The sequence below is a fragment of the Polistes canadensis genome, unplaced genomic scaffold (assembly GCF_001313835.1).
Source record: "Polistes canadensis isolate GaletaPanama2010 unplaced genomic scaffold, ASM131383v1 scaffold_197, whole genome shotgun sequence".
Taxonomy (NCBI): Eukaryota; Metazoa; Arthropoda; class Insecta; order Hymenoptera; family Vespidae; genus Polistes; species Polistes canadensis.
The window spans coordinates 221,278-239,607 of record NW_014569744.1 but is presented as its reverse complement, the minus strand read 5'-3'; the positions used below and the strand labels follow the sequence as shown (position 1 = coordinate 239,607).

Below are 18,330 nucleotides of genomic sequence, written 5' to 3'. Positions count from 1 at the left end.
CATTTAATTGCAATTCCACGTTAACGTTTCTATCACAAACAAGAAGAATCTTTTTTTTTCCATTCGACCGAAAAACAAAACACATTTAATTTACTTTCGTATGAAAAAATGACGCTCGTCCAAGATTCCGCTGACATCTAAAATTACGTTTTTTATTGCAAATTCCAATCATTTTTCTTTTGCTATACATTTTTTTCTTCTTTTTACGAAAACAAATCACCGATCTACCGAAAAAAAATAAGTCAGCATTATGGAAAACACACATTTCTCGGAATTTTTATTTGAAGTTATGGTTAAAGATTATTATTGGACAAATTGAATAATTTTCTAATATCTCGCACACAGAGATTAATATTTCAAATGTTTTTGGTAACACGATTTTTTTATATTAATCAATATTTTTTATATTAATCAATAAAAAACGTATGGTAGAATTATTTAAGAAAAAAATTGTTTTCCTCTTTAAATTCGTATCGTTAACATTCGACAAAAGTTAAAATTATTCTCAAAACATTAATCACAGAAACGCGAGATGATGTACAAATATTTATTTCTTCAAAGAATTTTTATACTATTAATGTCATTTTTATTTTCATTTGTTAACAACTTTACGAGATTTCTGTCAAAGTATATTGTATGTAAAAGCTACTGAATAATAGTATATTATATCTAATTAATTAATGTTCACATTTTTTTTATATTCGAATAGATTTACTCGAAGGAAACGAGTTGTGCAAATATCTTTTTTTCTTTTTGTTTTTTATTTTTATTTTCATCCCCAACCAGAGCTCACTCGTACACATTAAATCACGCTCACAAGAATTTTCTGAAGAGAAACCCTCATTCACACTTTGTTTCACACAATGACAATTTCCATTTCGTTAATTTATACTCATACATAATTATTACGTACGCGAAACAAATCGACGTACTAATTAATTCGCTGCTATTATATCGATTAAACGAATGCAGATAAAGACGATACAATTATGGCTGACAATTTGACGTAACTTATTTCTTTATTTTTTTTTTTTTATCCTTCTAAATAAATAAATTATCTTCAATAATTATTTCGAAAAGTTCATTCCAACGATATACGATCGATTTATAATAAATAAATAAATACATATACATATTTTATATTCTAATTTGATAATTATTATATTCAAAAACATTTAACGCGAAAAATAATAATAATAATTAAATAATAATAAATATATATATATATATATATAATAATCCACAGTATATCGATTCGTTATTACCAATCGAAGGGGGAAAAAAAAGAAAAGTTGATTAAGCAACATATTTAAATACTATCATTGTGTTAAATATTACAATGTGATATTTTTCGTAATTCATATGGGGTTTGTGAAAAATTACTTTCAAGGGCCATCGATCGCGCCTGGAATTCATTTATGTTTTTTTTATTTTTTTGATCACCGTCTTCATTCTATTCCCATAATCCAATAACATTCTTAACATACGCACACGCGCGCACACACAGACACACAGACATAATTAACATGTATCTAATTGAAAAACATAATTCGATTCATTCGCGAATACTATATCGAACTAAACACATAAAACAAAAATAAAAGAACTTTATTTAAAAAAAAAATAAATTAAAAAAAGCAATTTTTTATTTTCTATCTAAGCAATAAAATGACAAGTAAATTTTTAACCCCCCCCCCTCTGATTGAAACAACAACCCCTTTGAATGATATTATTATCATCATACAAATATTTTATAAGTATAATCGATCAATTCTAAACACGCAACAAGGCAACAGCAAATTATGTTTGTTGAAAATCATTATTTTCTTTAATCGTTCCCGACCAATAGAAAATTCTAATTGGCATTAAAATATAATAGAATTATTGTCAGTACAACCTTGAACCCGCTATAAACGTAATATCATCAGCTTATTGCTAACAATACAATAAATAATTATCTTTTCTCATTCAAACCTTAAGCATACCAATCTCAAAACCCACCCACCCACTCACCCCCGTCCCTACCCCCGCACCGAACACACAATCCAAATTCTCTGACAACAATTAAATACATTTATCACGTTCACAATTATGGTAACGAAACAATTGTATGTTATATTAATCATTTTTTTTGTAGACACAAATTTACACGTATGGAATATTATTGCAACGAAACACATACAATTTATTAAAATAAAATATAAAATATAAAATATAAAATAAATAAAATAAATAATTAATGAATCTATTGTGGTGAGCACCTAATTTATATCTCGTCTTATCAATGACGACAACAATGACGACGACGACGACGACGACAACTATGCCAAATTTCATTTAGTCAAAGCTTAATTTAAATAACGTTTCTTTTTTTTTTTTTTTTCTTCTTTTTTATTTTTCTTTTTTATTTCTTTTTATTTGTTTGTTTGTTTCTTTCTTTCTTTATGTATAAATGCATTCGACAAAGCGTGTATCTCGTTTCTAAGTGTGTGTTTTAAATACACACACACACACATACAAGAGAAAAGAAAAAAAATATATATAAATCAGTAATTTTTAATTAAAAAATAGTAATAGAGAGAGAGACATCGAATAACCACGCTTCACGAGTAGCAAAGCTTAGAAAATACGCACCGGTATATTATATATAATATAATATATATATATATATATATATACAAGATGTCCCATAAAAAATTGGTGATACGAACGAGCATGGGAAAGGGAGGAGAAGGGAGAAGGGAAAGGATGATTTTACGTAGAAAAATAATTTTCGGATATTTCTAAGAGAATCATTATCGTGTTTCTTAATATTTTGACAAGAAATTTTCGGTATGACGAAATGTTTTATATAGATTCTACTCTTGTATGCTTATTGGACGAGACTGTTTCAAGGATTTTTACTGGGGTGTCGTCAATCTTAGAAAATAAAATATGAATACCAGGAAGAAAGGAATAAAGAACCTTGGTGGAGTATAATCTTTAAACTCACATTGAACTTAAATCATTCAGTGATTCCGAATCCTACATTTCCAAAAAACAAAACAAAAATTTGGTCAAAGTCGCGGTCAGGATTTTGATTATTCTTTATAAAACATATAACCTCTTGCATCAATAAAATATCATTCCTAATATATGTTGTTAATATACTTGACATTTTTTTATACGTAAAATCATCCCGTGATCGTCATTAATTACAAGACACCCTGAATATATAATTTCTATAAATGCGGGAGAGGAGCAGAAACGATGAGGACGAAGATGACGACGACAAATGTTGCGCGGCGTTCCTAAAAGAAAAAAAAAAGAAAATGAACAAAATGAAATATATGGCTATGTTAATATGAATTTTCTCATTCATTTGAGACATGAATAGTGTCCGATTTATTATAGGATCTTGATGTAATACGATGATTGGTTGCGAATCAATTGAAAAAATCATCATCGTCGAAAGGATCTTCCTCGCGTATGAAGATGTTTACTGATTCCGATTTCCTAATGTATTGATCAGATGGTCTACCTTTGTTGTTACTGTTAGAACTGGCGTATTTGTTTTGCCTGGTATTTTTAAGGGGCAACGTTGTGGTGCAACGTTCAGGTACGCTGTCCTCTAATTCTGATTTGAAGGTAAATGCATCCTCGTCGTCGAACCTAAGATCACCGTTAAAAAAAGAATCTCGCGTATTGCTAGCTTCGGAAACGAAACTAATACCACTTTCCAACGATCTGTGAGTATTATTATCTTTCGTTTCGTTAAGAATTTCTTCCGGTGTTGCTTTTAAATCTGAGGATAATCTTCGTCTATCGGAAACGTCGCTGGTCGATGAGACATTAGGTGAATTTGTCAAATCATCATCGAACAAACTCGTTCTTTTGTTGTAATCTCGTTGGATGAGTTCTCTTCGAGGAAGTGTTATAACATCCTTGCTCGATGATGATCGTGTCGTAGTCGTCGTCGTGGTGGTGGTCATTGTTGTTGTCGTCGTTATCGATGATGGACTCAAAGGTGGTTCCCTTTTAGAATCGGCGACTCCCAGATGCATGCGTAACTCGGTCGGGGTTAAGGATTCAACAGTGGCAGCTGATGATTCAACTTGTTCAATGCTCTGAGCAAAATCATCTTCGAATGGACTCTGAGTTTTCGGTTGGATTTGTTGTCTACCAGCTTTATGCCTTACAACACGTTTCCGATGTAACGTTTCACTTTTAAAATCCGGTCCCTCGGACCAATACGGTCTCTCCGGCCAACTATCGTATTCTTGATCGCTACCCCAATAAATTTCACGACTTCTCGATCTCTCTGATGGCCTTAAATACGGATCTGAATCATTGTCACTGCATTCCGATCTGGATGTACCAAATTTGTTCCTTGCTTCGGCGTATACCATCTCACCGTAATCGGTATTACGACCTTCGTTGGCACTGTTAGGCCTTTTAGGCCAATGCCTCTTCCTACCGGTTGTATTGTATCTACCCGATTCTTCAATAGCTCGTTCAGGTCCCCCATATTCCTCGTCCCATGTCCCAACATAATCGTGTGGCCTCTCTCTACTCTCCCGATAATAATAATAACTTTCCTTGGATGGATATTCACTGTCCGGTGGGCTAGTAGCACGCCTGCTCCAAAATCTACCACCGAATTCCTCGTCCCATCGTCTTCTTTCGTATTTACGTCGGTTACTCGTCCATCTGTCATCGTCCTCGTAACCAACAACGCTCTCCTCGCTGCCAAATGTGTCCTCCTCTTTAACCATTAACGTTACTTTTCTCTCGGTATTTCTCCTACGTTCCTCCTCATAAAATGGATCGTCCGGTATCAAATTCCATCGTTGTGATTTAGATCGGCATTTCCAAAATCTCGGTATGTACTCGTGCGGGGGCACTGGGGGCGGGGGCGGCTCGTAACGATCTTCGTTGTCCTTGTAAAATAATTTCCGATGTTGACAAGATCTTGGACCTTCCTCCCATTGAGTTTTTTCGTGCCAACGTTGAGACGACGAGGATGACGACGAGGATGGGTCACGTGGCCTGTGTGGAACATTTTTCGGCCAGGGCCCCCGTGATTTTCTAACAACACGCCCACGAAAATTACGATCCCTCTTATCCGATCTGTTGTCAATAGGTCCCGATGCTTCCTCGTAAAAGGATCTTTCATCGAATTCAGCAGTATCGTATCTCGGATGTCTGAGGAACCAAAATTTACCATCATGCCGTCCTCTCCCATTGCTTTCCTCGCTTTCTTCCTCGTCCTTCCATTCGTTATCGCTGTCCCCTGAATGTCTATGACCAGTGGATACTGATTTAAAAGGTTGAATATCGCGATGAAAATCTTTGCCATCGGGTGACCACGGTGACGTACCACCTACCGAACGTGCACCCTCGCATGATGACCTATCCGAACCGATCATGCTCGTTTCGAACTTTGCCCAATTACCATCTTCCTTGTTAATAATAACCTCTTCACGATTGTCTTTAGTTTCATCGTTAAACGGACAAAATACATCCTCGAATCCACCGGTAGTAGTTCCTTTGATTTCTTTACCAGCAAGGTGTGTTCCCGTATTAAGCATTTTGATTTCTTCAAAAATATCCATCGCCACGGCTTTCAAATCATCGTCATCCTTTTTCTTAACTGATGATTTTTTAGGACTCGTAGATACAGCTGTTGTTGTTGTTGCTGCAGTTGCAGCTGCCGCTGCTGCTACTGCTGCTGCTGCTTCTGGTGGCAAACTATCCGAAAACAAACTTAACAATTCGGAATCTGTTGCCAAAGACGCGTGTATTTGTTGTTTATTCCTTCTTTCGGTCTCAACAAAGATCTCCCTTAATGCTGCGTATCTGTCACTGGACGTTGACGTCGAGTACCTTTCCTCCATTTTTTCAGTCACCGAAGATCTACCGGTGTCATCTGTATTCTCAATTATAACTTTATCCGAAATACCATTAACTTCGCTACCCTTATCCGATAATGTTTCGGATTTATCTTGACTACCTACCATTGTCGTATCCTCAATCATATCATCTTCTATATCAGCTTCGATATCCGCTTCGGTTTCTAATTCTATTTCTAAATCTATCTTCCTATTAGATTCTAAATTCATCGACATCTCGATAACATCATCTTTCATCTCATCGATCTCTTCCATCGTCTCCGTCGGCTTATCATTTTCAATTTCATTGTTTTCATCGATCTCATCTTCCCTAGTTTCATCTTTCATTAATTCTTCGTTACTAGGCGGCAATTTAACAGTCAAATTGACCATAGCCACGATCGCTTCGGCTAATATCTCATTTCGATTTTTATCATCGGATTCTTTAGGTTCCTCCTCAGATTCTTTATTCTCGGTATCGGTGATCATTTCATCGTCGTTTCTTTCCTCTTTAGATTCTTCCAACATTTGTTCCATTTCAAGTAATTCCCGGAATACGGCATACTTGTCGTATGTCGGTTCCTGTTCCTTCCTCATTGGTTCCTGATCGAAATTAGCTTTGAAAAGTGGCTCCCCGCTGACGAAACTGGTCTCAGCTATTTGACACGTACTGGATTGTTTCGTTAATGTCGTCAATTGTTCTGTTTTCGGTTGAACAATCGGTTTATCTTCTTTCGGTTCTATCGTTGATTCTTTGCTCGATAAATTGGCCAAACATTCGGTTAATTGTTGTAACGTTAAGCTTGTTAATTGTTGTACCGTCATACCAAGGCTGCTAGCTAATTCGTCTAAATTTGCAGAAGTTAATTGACTGAGCGTAATGTCCAACGAGGGTTTAGGTTTTTTCGTTGTAACTGGTGTTGTAACGGTTGATGAAAAATACGTTGATAAATTAGTCGTTGGTATCATCGTACTAAAGGAATCTTCGAAAGCTGAGGTCGTCATTGTAGAAATCAAATCAGTTCTCGCAGACATTTGTGGGATTGGACTAAAATTATCATCGAATTGACTCTTTGTATCTATCGGAGGACTTTTCATCCTTTCTTTGATTCTCGTAGGTGACGGAGATGATTCCTCGCGTTCGACAATGAAATCATTATGATGAAAATGAGATTCGGTAGTATAGGGTGGTCTAGGTGGGGGTTTGATAACACCTCGAGCAGATTGTTTCTTCGGTGGCAAGGGTGGTGGATTGATCATAATACTAGCAACGCCTCTCGGCGGGGGTTCAGGAACAAGATCTAATTCGGCACTGGAACTGGATAATCTAGAGTTTGCATCGGAGGAACATGATCTCAATGGTGATGCTGGTGATTCGGTCGTAGTCGAAAAATCGACTGGAAATGATTTTTCAATGGACTGTGATTTGATACCGATGGTAGTGGTGGTTGTGGTGGTGGTGGTAGTGGTGGTAGTGATGGTAGTGATGGTGGTGCCACCACCACCGCTTAATTCTATATCGAATTCTCTTTTTCTAACCGATTGCAAATATTTCTTTGGGCTCGGTAATTTGACCAAGGTTTGAATCGATTCAATCGAATCCTTGTCTAATTTATTAACAATAACGCTTGTCATTCCTCCAGCAACATTGGCTGCTGCATTAACCGAAGATACAGAAACAACCCCCCCGGAAAATGTACTCTTGGTAGGAGGCGTCTCTTCCGGCGGGAGGGACACTGACAATGGTTGATGATGAGTCGGCCTTGATAGAATATCTTTCTTTTGGGGCGAGTCAGCCTTCGGAAGGATGGACGACTGCATGGCCTCGTTCTCATCAAACCGATCGAAATTCGCGAAATTGCCCTCTTCGTGGCGATCACCTTCCTTCAAAGGTAAATCATTCTGTAATTTTATAGAGTCCGAAGTATCCGACCTTAGATTGAAATTCGTTGGAAACGTATCCGTCGAATTGGTCTTTACTAAATCTTTAAGCACCTTTTTTGGAGGATTTTTCAGATGTTGGAAGAAGTCTTTCTTATCGACGTAAGGCTTTATCAGACCAGTCCCTAGGGGATCCAGTTCCGTGAATACATCGATCTGGGGACTTTTCGCTTGGCTACTTCTCGGGGTTGTGTTCAATGATGATGTCGTCTGCAATAATGAGTTCCAAATATTTCAGAAACACATATCTGTTATCCTATCGTATATAATAATATTAATATTCATTATTTTTCTATATTAATATAATTATCAATCGATTACTCACTTCTTCTTGTTCCTTTTTCCCTGAAGTATTATTATTTTTCGTTAAGCTCGTTAATTCGCCATCGTTGAAAAGATTTTCCGTTTCTTTGTCGAACCAATGAATCGTATCTTGAGGAGGTGGTGTTTTGCTATACAATGTTGTTGCAGGACTGGACGTTGCCGATGTTGTTGGGGCTGGAACGGTTTGTTGTCGTTCCAAATGGCCTCTTTTTGATGAGGATGGTGGTGGAGGTAAAATTGGTTGTACGGTATCTTTCAACTGTTACAAATCAATTCAAATATACAATTGTCAAAATTATTACGATTTAACATTTTACTAATAATTTCGGTTATATAATTAAATCAACAACAATAAAATCTAAATTACGTACTTTCATATTCGCAAATGAATCACCGAATGGATCACTCTCAAATAAATCATCAGCTGATGGTCCAGGTTGTTCCGGGGTTATTTTATCCATCTGATGTATTCCCTGTTGTAACGAGTTCAATTCGAATTGTAGATCCAACAAATCGGCAATGTCCCCACTTTGATTTTCGTTTTTCCTTTCGGTACTTTTATCACTCTCCGAATTTGTAATTCGCGTTCGATGAACTGACGACGATTCGGTTCCCGCTGCACCCTGCGATCAAAAAAGTTTTACGTGTTTCACATTCAATTCTTTTTTCATTGATACACTTTTTTTTTCTAAAATCAAAATTAACAAAATCCAACTATTATTTAGTCCAATTCGTACCGATTTACGAAGATAAAATCAGGAAAAACATTTCAGGTTAATCCCAATAATTAATAAACCCCCCGTTCCCCCATAATAAATATCTAATTGCAAATAAATATATTATCAACTTACTTTGGTATCCGGTGCTGGTTCAACGAACATACCAGTCGGATGAAACTTGATCGCATTGATAGCATTCTGTTCGATTTGTTGTTTCGCTAATTCGATTTCCTTTTTCTTTAGTTCGAACACAACTTGGAATAAATCTCTCATCGCAACAACCACCTACAGAAAAGTAAACTACAATATTGTTTCTTTCTCTTTCATATTTAAAAGCGTGTAACAAATCACGAAAAAGAAAAAACAAAGCCACCGATTTCCTCTTACAAACTCGTTAAATGTGAAATGCACATCAATGGAATATATTTGATTTATTATCAAAGTTAAAATATGATCAATCTCAATTCGTATAATTAATTCATTATTTTATTGTTCCTATACTTAATTGATCATTTATTTTATCTCACCACCTACCCTCTTCTTTTTATATTTTTATTTACCTCTTCAATATAAGCCCCTCTTAAATGTATCAATGGATCAAACGCGAGGTGGATTTACTTATGGGAGAGGATTACCGAGTCGTTTACGAGTCGACCAAAGCAGAAATTAAACTTGGAAATTGTAGTAAGACACCACCGACGTTGTTGAATTAATTCACCAGCTGTCAACTCTGGTAACCGAAGTTACAAACAGCCTGTGTTTCATTTCATTATTTCCTATATAGCTGTGTTATCGAATTTTCTAACTTGCCACGTTTTCATTAAAACGAGTATCCCTCTTTCTATGGGATCCCCCATATATATCATAAATATATTTACATATATTTCTATGTGGTCAATTGCATAAATTCAATTGCATATATTCAATTGTATCAATCATGATATTGTTTGTGAATGGTTGATCTTGTTTACATTATGCATTATTGGAAACTAACAATACTACCAAACAAAAGTTTACTATCACTTGTTGTATTCCATAAAAATCGAATATACCAATCGATCTATAATAATTATATTAAATATTAACACAAATACAATATTATGTTTTTTAAGTATTAAGTGTTATTGCATGAGACTCACACATGATGTTATTCAAGTGTCATGCAAGTTGTTCACTACTTTAAAGATATTCATTTTTTGGCTGAATTGATATTTAGATACCAAGCTTTTGGCAAGTAGTCTATGGGAAACGATTAAAACGTATAAAATGCGATTAGGTTCGTGCGAATGAACAAAATAGTAGGTAGTAGTTAGGTAATATAAAATTAAAGTTTCAAGAAGTTAGCTGGGAGGACTGGGGGGATTGGAGGGGGATTGGGGTAGATAGGGGAGATCCCATTCGGAATGAACACAAAGTGGACCGTGGATAATCCGACAACGATCATCCCCCCCGTCGTTTATCGATGGGGCTCGACGAATACGCAGTGAGAACCCAGAATGGCATAATACAATTATTTACATACGCCCCTGGAAATTACCGACACACTGGCGCTCCGATATATTGCTTTTCGGATTGGGCAAATATCATTTTTTATAGATAGATCCCTTCTAGTGAAACCAGATGCCCCTGTTGCGAATCGTTTTCCATATTAAAATCAAAATTCTCACCGAAATTCTTGGACTTTTGTTTTTTTTAACAACGTTCATAGAAACAACAGGGCGGCAATTATTTTTCATTCGGTTAGATGCAGGAAAAATTAACGCATATATTGATTATTACTGCAAGTTCTTAATTAAAGTTTTAATCTTCGATCGGGGGAATACCTGACTCGCTGATTTGTCCGTTTTAATGCCGAAAAATCTGTGCCCAGTGTCCGGTGATCCAAATATATAACCAAATGCTCTCGAATCGCTCATATCTTGAGCGATGAACGATATCTTGTGCACGGGATGATGGTACAAACATTCCTACGAAAATAATAATAATAATAATCATTTATTACAAATTGAAACACAAACAATTGATAAAGAAAATACAATATTGTTTCATTTAGCCGAAAACTTCAATTTACTTTGCTTGATTTAATACAATTATAATTGTCATAAATAATTTGTTATAATAAAGTGTGTCACTTGTGATTACGACAAATGAATTATTAATTATATAAAATGTTTTAACACAAATTATTAGAATATTGTAATTGAAAAATCTGATAACATTTAGGTTGATTTATAAATAAATGTTATTATGAACAGAAAAATGCTTGAACAAAATATTCGAATAAAATGTTGGATCGACTTACGCTAGATTTTTCATCCCTCAAACGAAGCCCATCTATGCTGACCTGAACAACAATCCTTTGTTTATGTTCACCGGCAGCACGAATCGCCATTTTCAAATCTGCCAATGCTGCTTGACACATTCGATCACCACGTGCTTCTGATACTTCCAATATACCAATCAGCTTCGCTTTGAACGAAACACCATCCCCGAGGAACCGTGTTGGCTCGTTCTTAACTACAAAAGGTTTTCAAATAAAAGGAACAACAATTTCTATATCGAATTAATAATCACGAATGTCGATTTATTCGGAAACAAAAAACACACACACACAGACAGAACAAAGAACAAAATCAGCATTGTGAAAAAAGTACGAGTGCTGATAAATCAATTTTCATGTTCGTGGTCTGATAAATCACACGCAGTGCTAACCGAAGTGAAATCAAATTGATAAACAGGACATAGACAACCCCCTACAACGACAAATTTCAACTCACACGCATGATCAAACTTTCCCGACATATTCCACCTATCGTAGACAAATCTATCGTGTAAAAGGAAATTGAACGGATGCGATCATCGAGATCGTGTTATCAAATTTGAAGCAATTGGGGGTGAGGGAGAGGTTTGAAAAGTGAAGAAGAGAGTCATGGGGTGCAGGGTGAGTTAAGATCTAATTCTAATGCAAGCCATAAAAACGATATTAACGCGATATCGATTGCTTTTGAAAAACCTACTCGAGACACCCGACACATGTTAGTGGATTATTTTTTTTTTGTATTCTCTCCTTTTAAATATCCTTACGTAAGATACTTTAAAAATCGTTTTTATCATTTTCGCACTACGATTCGATTAATTATTTATTTATTATCGAAGTTTATAGAAGAACAAATAAATATACCAAAAGAAAAACAAAAATGCAATTAAGTCTCGTAAGTCAAATTTAAAAAATACTTGAATATATTTATATATTTATATATATACGTGTATAGGTACTCATCAAAAAATCAAATAAAGTACCGAAGATACTTTAACGTTGTAATAATTGTTATGAAAGGTCCGATAGACGTCGTAGATCAAGTGCAAATCTCGCGCATCTGTCGTGGATTCATTCATTGAATGGAAGACAAGAAAACTAAGAGAATTATCGTTCGATGAAAGTTTTCTAAGTTTTTAAAAGGGACCGCGATGCAATTGCTTTCAATTCGCTCCCCGACAAAATTTCAAGTATCGACAGTTGGCGTTCTCCACTTCAAACTGACGAGTACGTACAAACAAATACGAGAATGGTAGTTCTCGATCATTTGAATACTCCTTGAGAAAGGAACCCTATGAGTTGTTGGAGTGAAGAATTCGCTAAATATATCTACGATTCGTGCTAACATAAATCCCTACGATTGTTTTTTCTTTTTTTTAGATAATTTTCAAACGATTTTTTGATCAATGTTTTGCGATAAATTAATTATAATTAAATTACGTGTTAATTATAGAATATTTTCGACACATTTTATCTGACGCAACCCTCAAAAGAGATTATCTAAGTTATTTAATAACAAAATTTGTCAATAAATTATTTTGTATACGCTTAAAAGAAAAGAACAAAATGAAGAATTAATTAGAATCGTGTTTAGAGTTTGGGTAGTGGTTAAAAAAAATCAGTAGTAAGATCGCATGTTTGGTCCAACAAGGAATAAGTAGCGCCATCTCTGATTGGTCAGACTCAATCTAACATGCATTGTATATACGAAATAAGGGAGGTCGGTAAAACGAAGGACACACAATTGGTTTTCATGACGACACGAGAAACACAACTATATTAAAAATATAAAAACACATAAACGATTTCATTTCATTATTTTCTTATGTTATTAAATATCAAATAAATATAATCATATATAGACAAAATATATATACTCTAATAGAAAATAATAAATTATTCATTACCATGATAATACATATATATATAATTTGATATATACATATACATATATATATCAAATTGCATGAGTAATATTAAAAAATGATAGATCATGATATTAGATAATCGATTAACACTTTTTTTATATTTTTTGCACCCATATTAATTTTTCTATCCCTCTTTTCGTGCTAACATATAAAAGGAAAGAAGCCATATTTCGAGAGACACCCCTAACGAAAGATGTTACAAGGTGTTAACGCCGCAGTATCGTATTGCATACCCTTGCCAAAACTCAAATGTCACAATAATCCAATTAAATTATTCCAATCATCTGCATAATAAAACAATACACTTTCTCACCCTTCATCCAACAATATTTCACCCAAGCCCCTTCAAAAAAAAAAGAAATAGAAAAATAAATGATAATAATCAATGACGTGCACAGCAAACACGACGATCAAATAATATTACAAATCATTCGTATTATTGTTAAACAATTTTTAAATATGTCAATTATTTTTTACTCACACTTGCACGGGCTGTTTTTTTTCCGTAAGGTCTGCATCGGTGGTTGATATAAGCCAATGAATATTAGTAGTAGATAAGGATAACCGCGTATCAACCTTTCGTTAATTCTTGATATATATATAGTATGTCAGAGAATTAAATAAGAATAATTAATAATATTAGAATAATAGAAGTAGAAGTAGAAGTAGAAGTAGAAGAAGTAGAAGAAGAAGAAAATTTCGTCGATCCTTTTTCGACGCACCTCCGCCGTTGTCACTTTTGAGGACAGGATACTCGGCACGGACACATGTTCGCACACTATCTCCCTCTCCCTCCCCCTCTGCACACCTACACCCCCCTCTCTCTCTATTTCTATCAAACTCAATCTCAATACTCGCGTTTATTTCTTCTTGTTCACGCACACTTGCTTACTTGTAAGCTCGCACTCCTCACATTATCTCTTTCACCCCCTTTGCACTTTCTCACCCTCTCTCTTGGTCCTCCCCCTCCCACCCCCACCACTGCCACCTTCACCTTTTTACGTTGATACTGTGTATGTGTACGTACGCGTGTGTGTAAATGTGTTGTATGTCTTTTCTACGGTTCCGTTTCGCGACACCGAAAGAAGGGGGCGCGCGCGCGCACGCGCGCACACGCACTAACTCACTCACGAACTTCTCCTCCCTTTTCTTTCTATTTCTTATTCTACAACCCTCTCCCCCCCCCAATACCCCTTTTGTCTTTTATACACAAAATAATAAAAAGAGAGATGAGATTGGCGCGTTGTTTCTTTCTATTTTCACCCACCACCACCACCACCACCACCACCACTAACACACTTCTCTCTTTCGATTTATTCTTTTCTCTCTCTCTTTCTCTCTGTTTTATCGTTTGCACTCTTTCATCACTTCGAATATCGTCCTAATACATTTATTCTCATCCCTTCCATGTTTAACTTGACTCTTTAATTCACTTATACACGCGCACACGAGTTTACACGCACACGCAGATGAAAACGCGTGTACCCAGAGACAGAAGGTTGTGAACGAATAAACAAATTAATCGTATCTCAGTTGTGTGTGTGTGTCGGAAGAATCCTAACGTGTAAATATAATATTTAAAATGGCGTGTTTATATATCAATTGATATAAATTTTGTTCGTGCGTGTCTGTCCGTCTGTCTGCTATCTGTGCTGTGCTGTGTACGTGCGTGCTTGCGTATGTGTGGTTTATATTTTTTTGTTTCCCCCAAAGGCGTGTTACTCGCGTGAGAGAGAAAAATTGTGCAGAGGAAATGACAGCTGGCTGCTGCTACTACCGGCACACGGGGTCTCCTCTCCTCGACCATAGCTTCACTTATTGATCAATAATACACCGCCTAGTAATAGTAGTAGTAGTAGTAGTAGTAATAGTAGTAGTGGTAGTAGTAGTAGTACGCGCCGTCGTCGTTTCGTGGCTTGCTTTTATGCACGTTTTTTTACTAATATTATATCTTCACTTTAATGTTACTATACTGTTTTTCTATGAAACAATGACTACTCACCCTCTATAGGGGTGTATAATACATATTCTTCTATTATATAATGTTTATTTTTTTCGGCTAACAAATGTGAAGATATTTAATGAGATATTTAATGATTTTAAAAAACATTAGAAGAAGATAAGAAGTGTACCAATTTTTCGTACATCAAATGTGATCCTATTGTATGATCGAATTTTCTAAATAAAATTGAGATTTCTAAACAGGATCTGTTTGTGCTTTTTTTTTGAAGATAAATATAGTATGGATTTGTATATGAATTCAATTTAAGAATGCAATACGTTGTTCTTGAGCAGCTGTGTTGCGTTATCGATAATCCTCCCAAGTTTCAGGAAACTTTTCAAAGTACTCAGATGTGATAGGAATTTGATATTTTTTCAAATTATTCCCATTGTATGAGGTGGAACTGTAACAGGAATATAATAGACATATGAAATACATAATAGTATTTTATATATGTGTTACTGTGTAAAAGAGCGACAGATTTTTAGTTGAAAAATAATTGAACACAAGAAGAAGAACGAATATCCCGGCTAGGTGCGCGCGTCGTTTTGTCATGGGGTCAAACCATTCAATAGAGATGGGATAACCAGCTAGGAAATTTAGTTCCTTGACTGGATAAAAAGATGGCGCTTAACGGGATAACAATATGAAATTTTGTTTTTAATTTAAATTATAACAAATTAAAGAAAATAAAGTTTAGATTCTAATTGGAGAAATAATTTTGTTTTTGCAATCGTTATTTTCAAATGAATCCAAAAGAAATCAAATGTCGTGTGTTACCATTTAATTATAAATTTATGTTAATAGAATTTTTTTTTTTTATTATATTTTAGTATAAAAAAGAAAAAAGAATACAATATTGTCAAGTCCTTAAAAGAGATATTTAAATCGAATTTTTATATCTGTCGCATTTTATTATTTGGGGCACGTAGTATTTCTAAAAGAAATTCAAGATGGCGTTGAACAATATCGCACGACGAGTTCAAACGATTAAGAAAAATTGTCACAATCTTTTCATGTAAATAGAAAAAAAAAAAATGCGCATTCGTATAAAAATCAAATCAAAGATAGATCTCTATGTTCTTGCTTCATAAATTCAAACTATTGCGTTTGTCACTTGACATTACGACAACACAACATTAACCTTTAAACTTATCAATATCTATAAATATTAAATATACGATTCCTCTCTGAGAAATAAATTCCAGATAAATGATACTCACATAATTCGAATACTACGATAAACACATAATCACAAAAAAATATATATATGAATTAAGTTAATTATAAATTACACAAAAGTCTATGCAAAAAGAGAAATTGTCGGAATACTAAAAAAAGTAGTGCCGAAAGTAAATGACCCGGATCAAAATGGCGGCTACAAAATTTTGAATAATGCTCATTTAATAATTGTTCAATAAATACGTACCTATACTTGTGGCAAAAACACACAAACAAAATGAACAATTAAATATTATATTAACAATAGTAAAAAACGGAATAGACGATGAGACATGATATTAAGAAAATAAAGAATTGAATTTAAATAGATAAATTTGAAATGAAGTTAAAAAGCGTAGAGAAATTGAACGTAGAAATATTGGCACGTATCACAAACTACAAAGAAACACGCGAGATCTCGCATGATATGCATTGACGTAGATAGAATATACTTAATAATGATCATTAATATAAATTATGATGATAAGCAAAATCAAAAGACGAAGAAGAAGAAGAAGAAGAAAAAGATTAAAAATACAAAATACAAATAAAACTTATATATAAACTATAAAAATAAAATAGAAAATTATTGAAAGAAGATTTATGTAATAAGGATTATTTTGGGTTAGCGTTAATTATAAAAATCAAAATTTATTCGTGTAGGTGTTTGTGTGTGTTAAAGTATTTCTTACCAATTGGTAAATATAGTATTAGTATTTAATAGTAGTAGTTAGAATATAAAATAAAAGCGTATAACAGTATTTGGTCGCGCCAATGACCGATGAGGAAGAGCGCCTGCGGAGGGCGACGAAAAGCGTCGTCGGTAGAGCGCACATTCAGTCACGAAGAGAGAAACACAGACAGTCCGCGTTCAGACACCGTAACGCGACGTTTTCGATGGTGTTATGGTGACGAGGTGGGATATTTCGTAGACTCTTTTTTCAATAAAAGAGTCAACGAAAATATATAAAAGAGGATTTTGTTTTCTATTTAAAATTCATTTTATTCTACACACAAACAATATATATTTCAAATTACGAATAATATAAAATATCTTTCCTGTGAAAAACTAAAGGTGAGAAAAAGGGGGGCAGAAAAAAAAAAAAACACGAAGAAAAGAAAGTTTTCGTTTAAACCGAATTATACAATCGATCCAATTGTTATTTAACCGGTGAATTCAATCAAAGAAGAAGAAGAAGAAGAAGAAGAAGAGAAAAATAATTCGAATTAGGACGAAATTTATTTTGTCCTATTTTAAAATTTCAAATTCTCGATAAGAGAACGACAAAAACTAAGAAAAAAGAGAGAGAGTCCAACGTGTTTAACGTGCTTTCACGGTGAAGACATTGATCACTCATATCTCTCTCTCTCTCTTTAACATTTTCTATTTCTATCTCTCCCTCTCTCTCTATCAGGTTACATAGAAATAAATGTATTATTATTCTCTATAACGATGGGCCAGAAATTACGAGATTTCTTAACAGGCTTCTTGTTCGTCGTCTTAGGAGTTTTCACGATCACGAGTGATGCCAGGTCATGGGGTAAGTGTCTCTCAGATCATCATTCTATCTCATCTTTTTAATCATTCGTCAAAAAGAAACAGATCAGCCAGTGTATCTTTTTATATCTATATATATACATATAACTGGATTTACATACTATATATATAGATATATATATATATATGTATATGTATTTCTATCTCTGTCTTATTCACTTAGTAACTCACTAACAAAACACTTATACAAACATAGTATTGTTCCTGTAAAACGATAATACAAACCGCGCGATTCTCTTAATCTATCTATCTCTCTCTATCTTTCGTTCTCATGCATTATATCTCTCTCTCTCTAACTTATAATATATCGAGCGAGTAACACTTGTGTGCGTGTGTCATGCAGGGAATGCGCGCGCGCGCGCAAACCCTGACTCCATTCACGTTAAACTGATCGGCACGTACGCCAGTTTTCGTCTAGCTCCTGCAATTTCCTATTGGGGGGAGGGGGGA

General features: G+C 34.6%; 2 protein-coding genes across 3 annotated transcripts in view; one reads left to right on the top strand and one right to left on the bottom strand.

Annotated features, from left to right (window-relative positions):
• Nucleotides 1-1,322: 1,322 nt before the first annotated feature.
• On the bottom strand, nt 1,323-14,290 carry LOC106789680 (protein disabled). 2 transcript variants are annotated; one of them, XM_014754102.1, is made up of 8 exons: nt 13,581-14,290; nt 11,157-11,371; nt 10,678-10,821; nt 8,987-9,139; nt 8,507-8,758; nt 8,137-8,394; nt 7,866-8,021; nt 1,323-7,772 (listed from the first exon to the last, which is right to left on the bottom strand). In XM_014754102.1, exons 1-8 carry the CDS (start codon nt 13,615-13,617, stop codon nt 3,426-3,428), a joined length of 5,562 nt encoding a protein of 1,853 aa, XP_014609588.1. In that variant the 5' UTR covers nt 13,618-14,290; the 3' UTR covers nt 1,323-3,425. The 2 variants fall into 2 exon arrangements, with proteins under 2 accessions (XP_014609588.1, XP_014609589.1); XM_014754103.1 differs by having other exon boundaries at nt 1,323-7,754.
• A 2,805-nt stretch (nt 14,291-17,095) lies between these two features.
• LOC106789705 (protein cueball) overlaps nt 17,096-18,330 on the top strand; it is a 9,755-nt gene continuing 8,520 nt past the window's right edge. Inside the window, exon 1 of the mRNA XM_014754163.1 lies at nt 17,096-17,863. Coding sequence (XP_014609649.1) covers nt 17,776-17,863 — 88 coding nt within the window. The 5' untranslated portion in view covers nt 17,096-17,775. The remainder of the gene's footprint in view (nt 17,864-18,330) is intronic.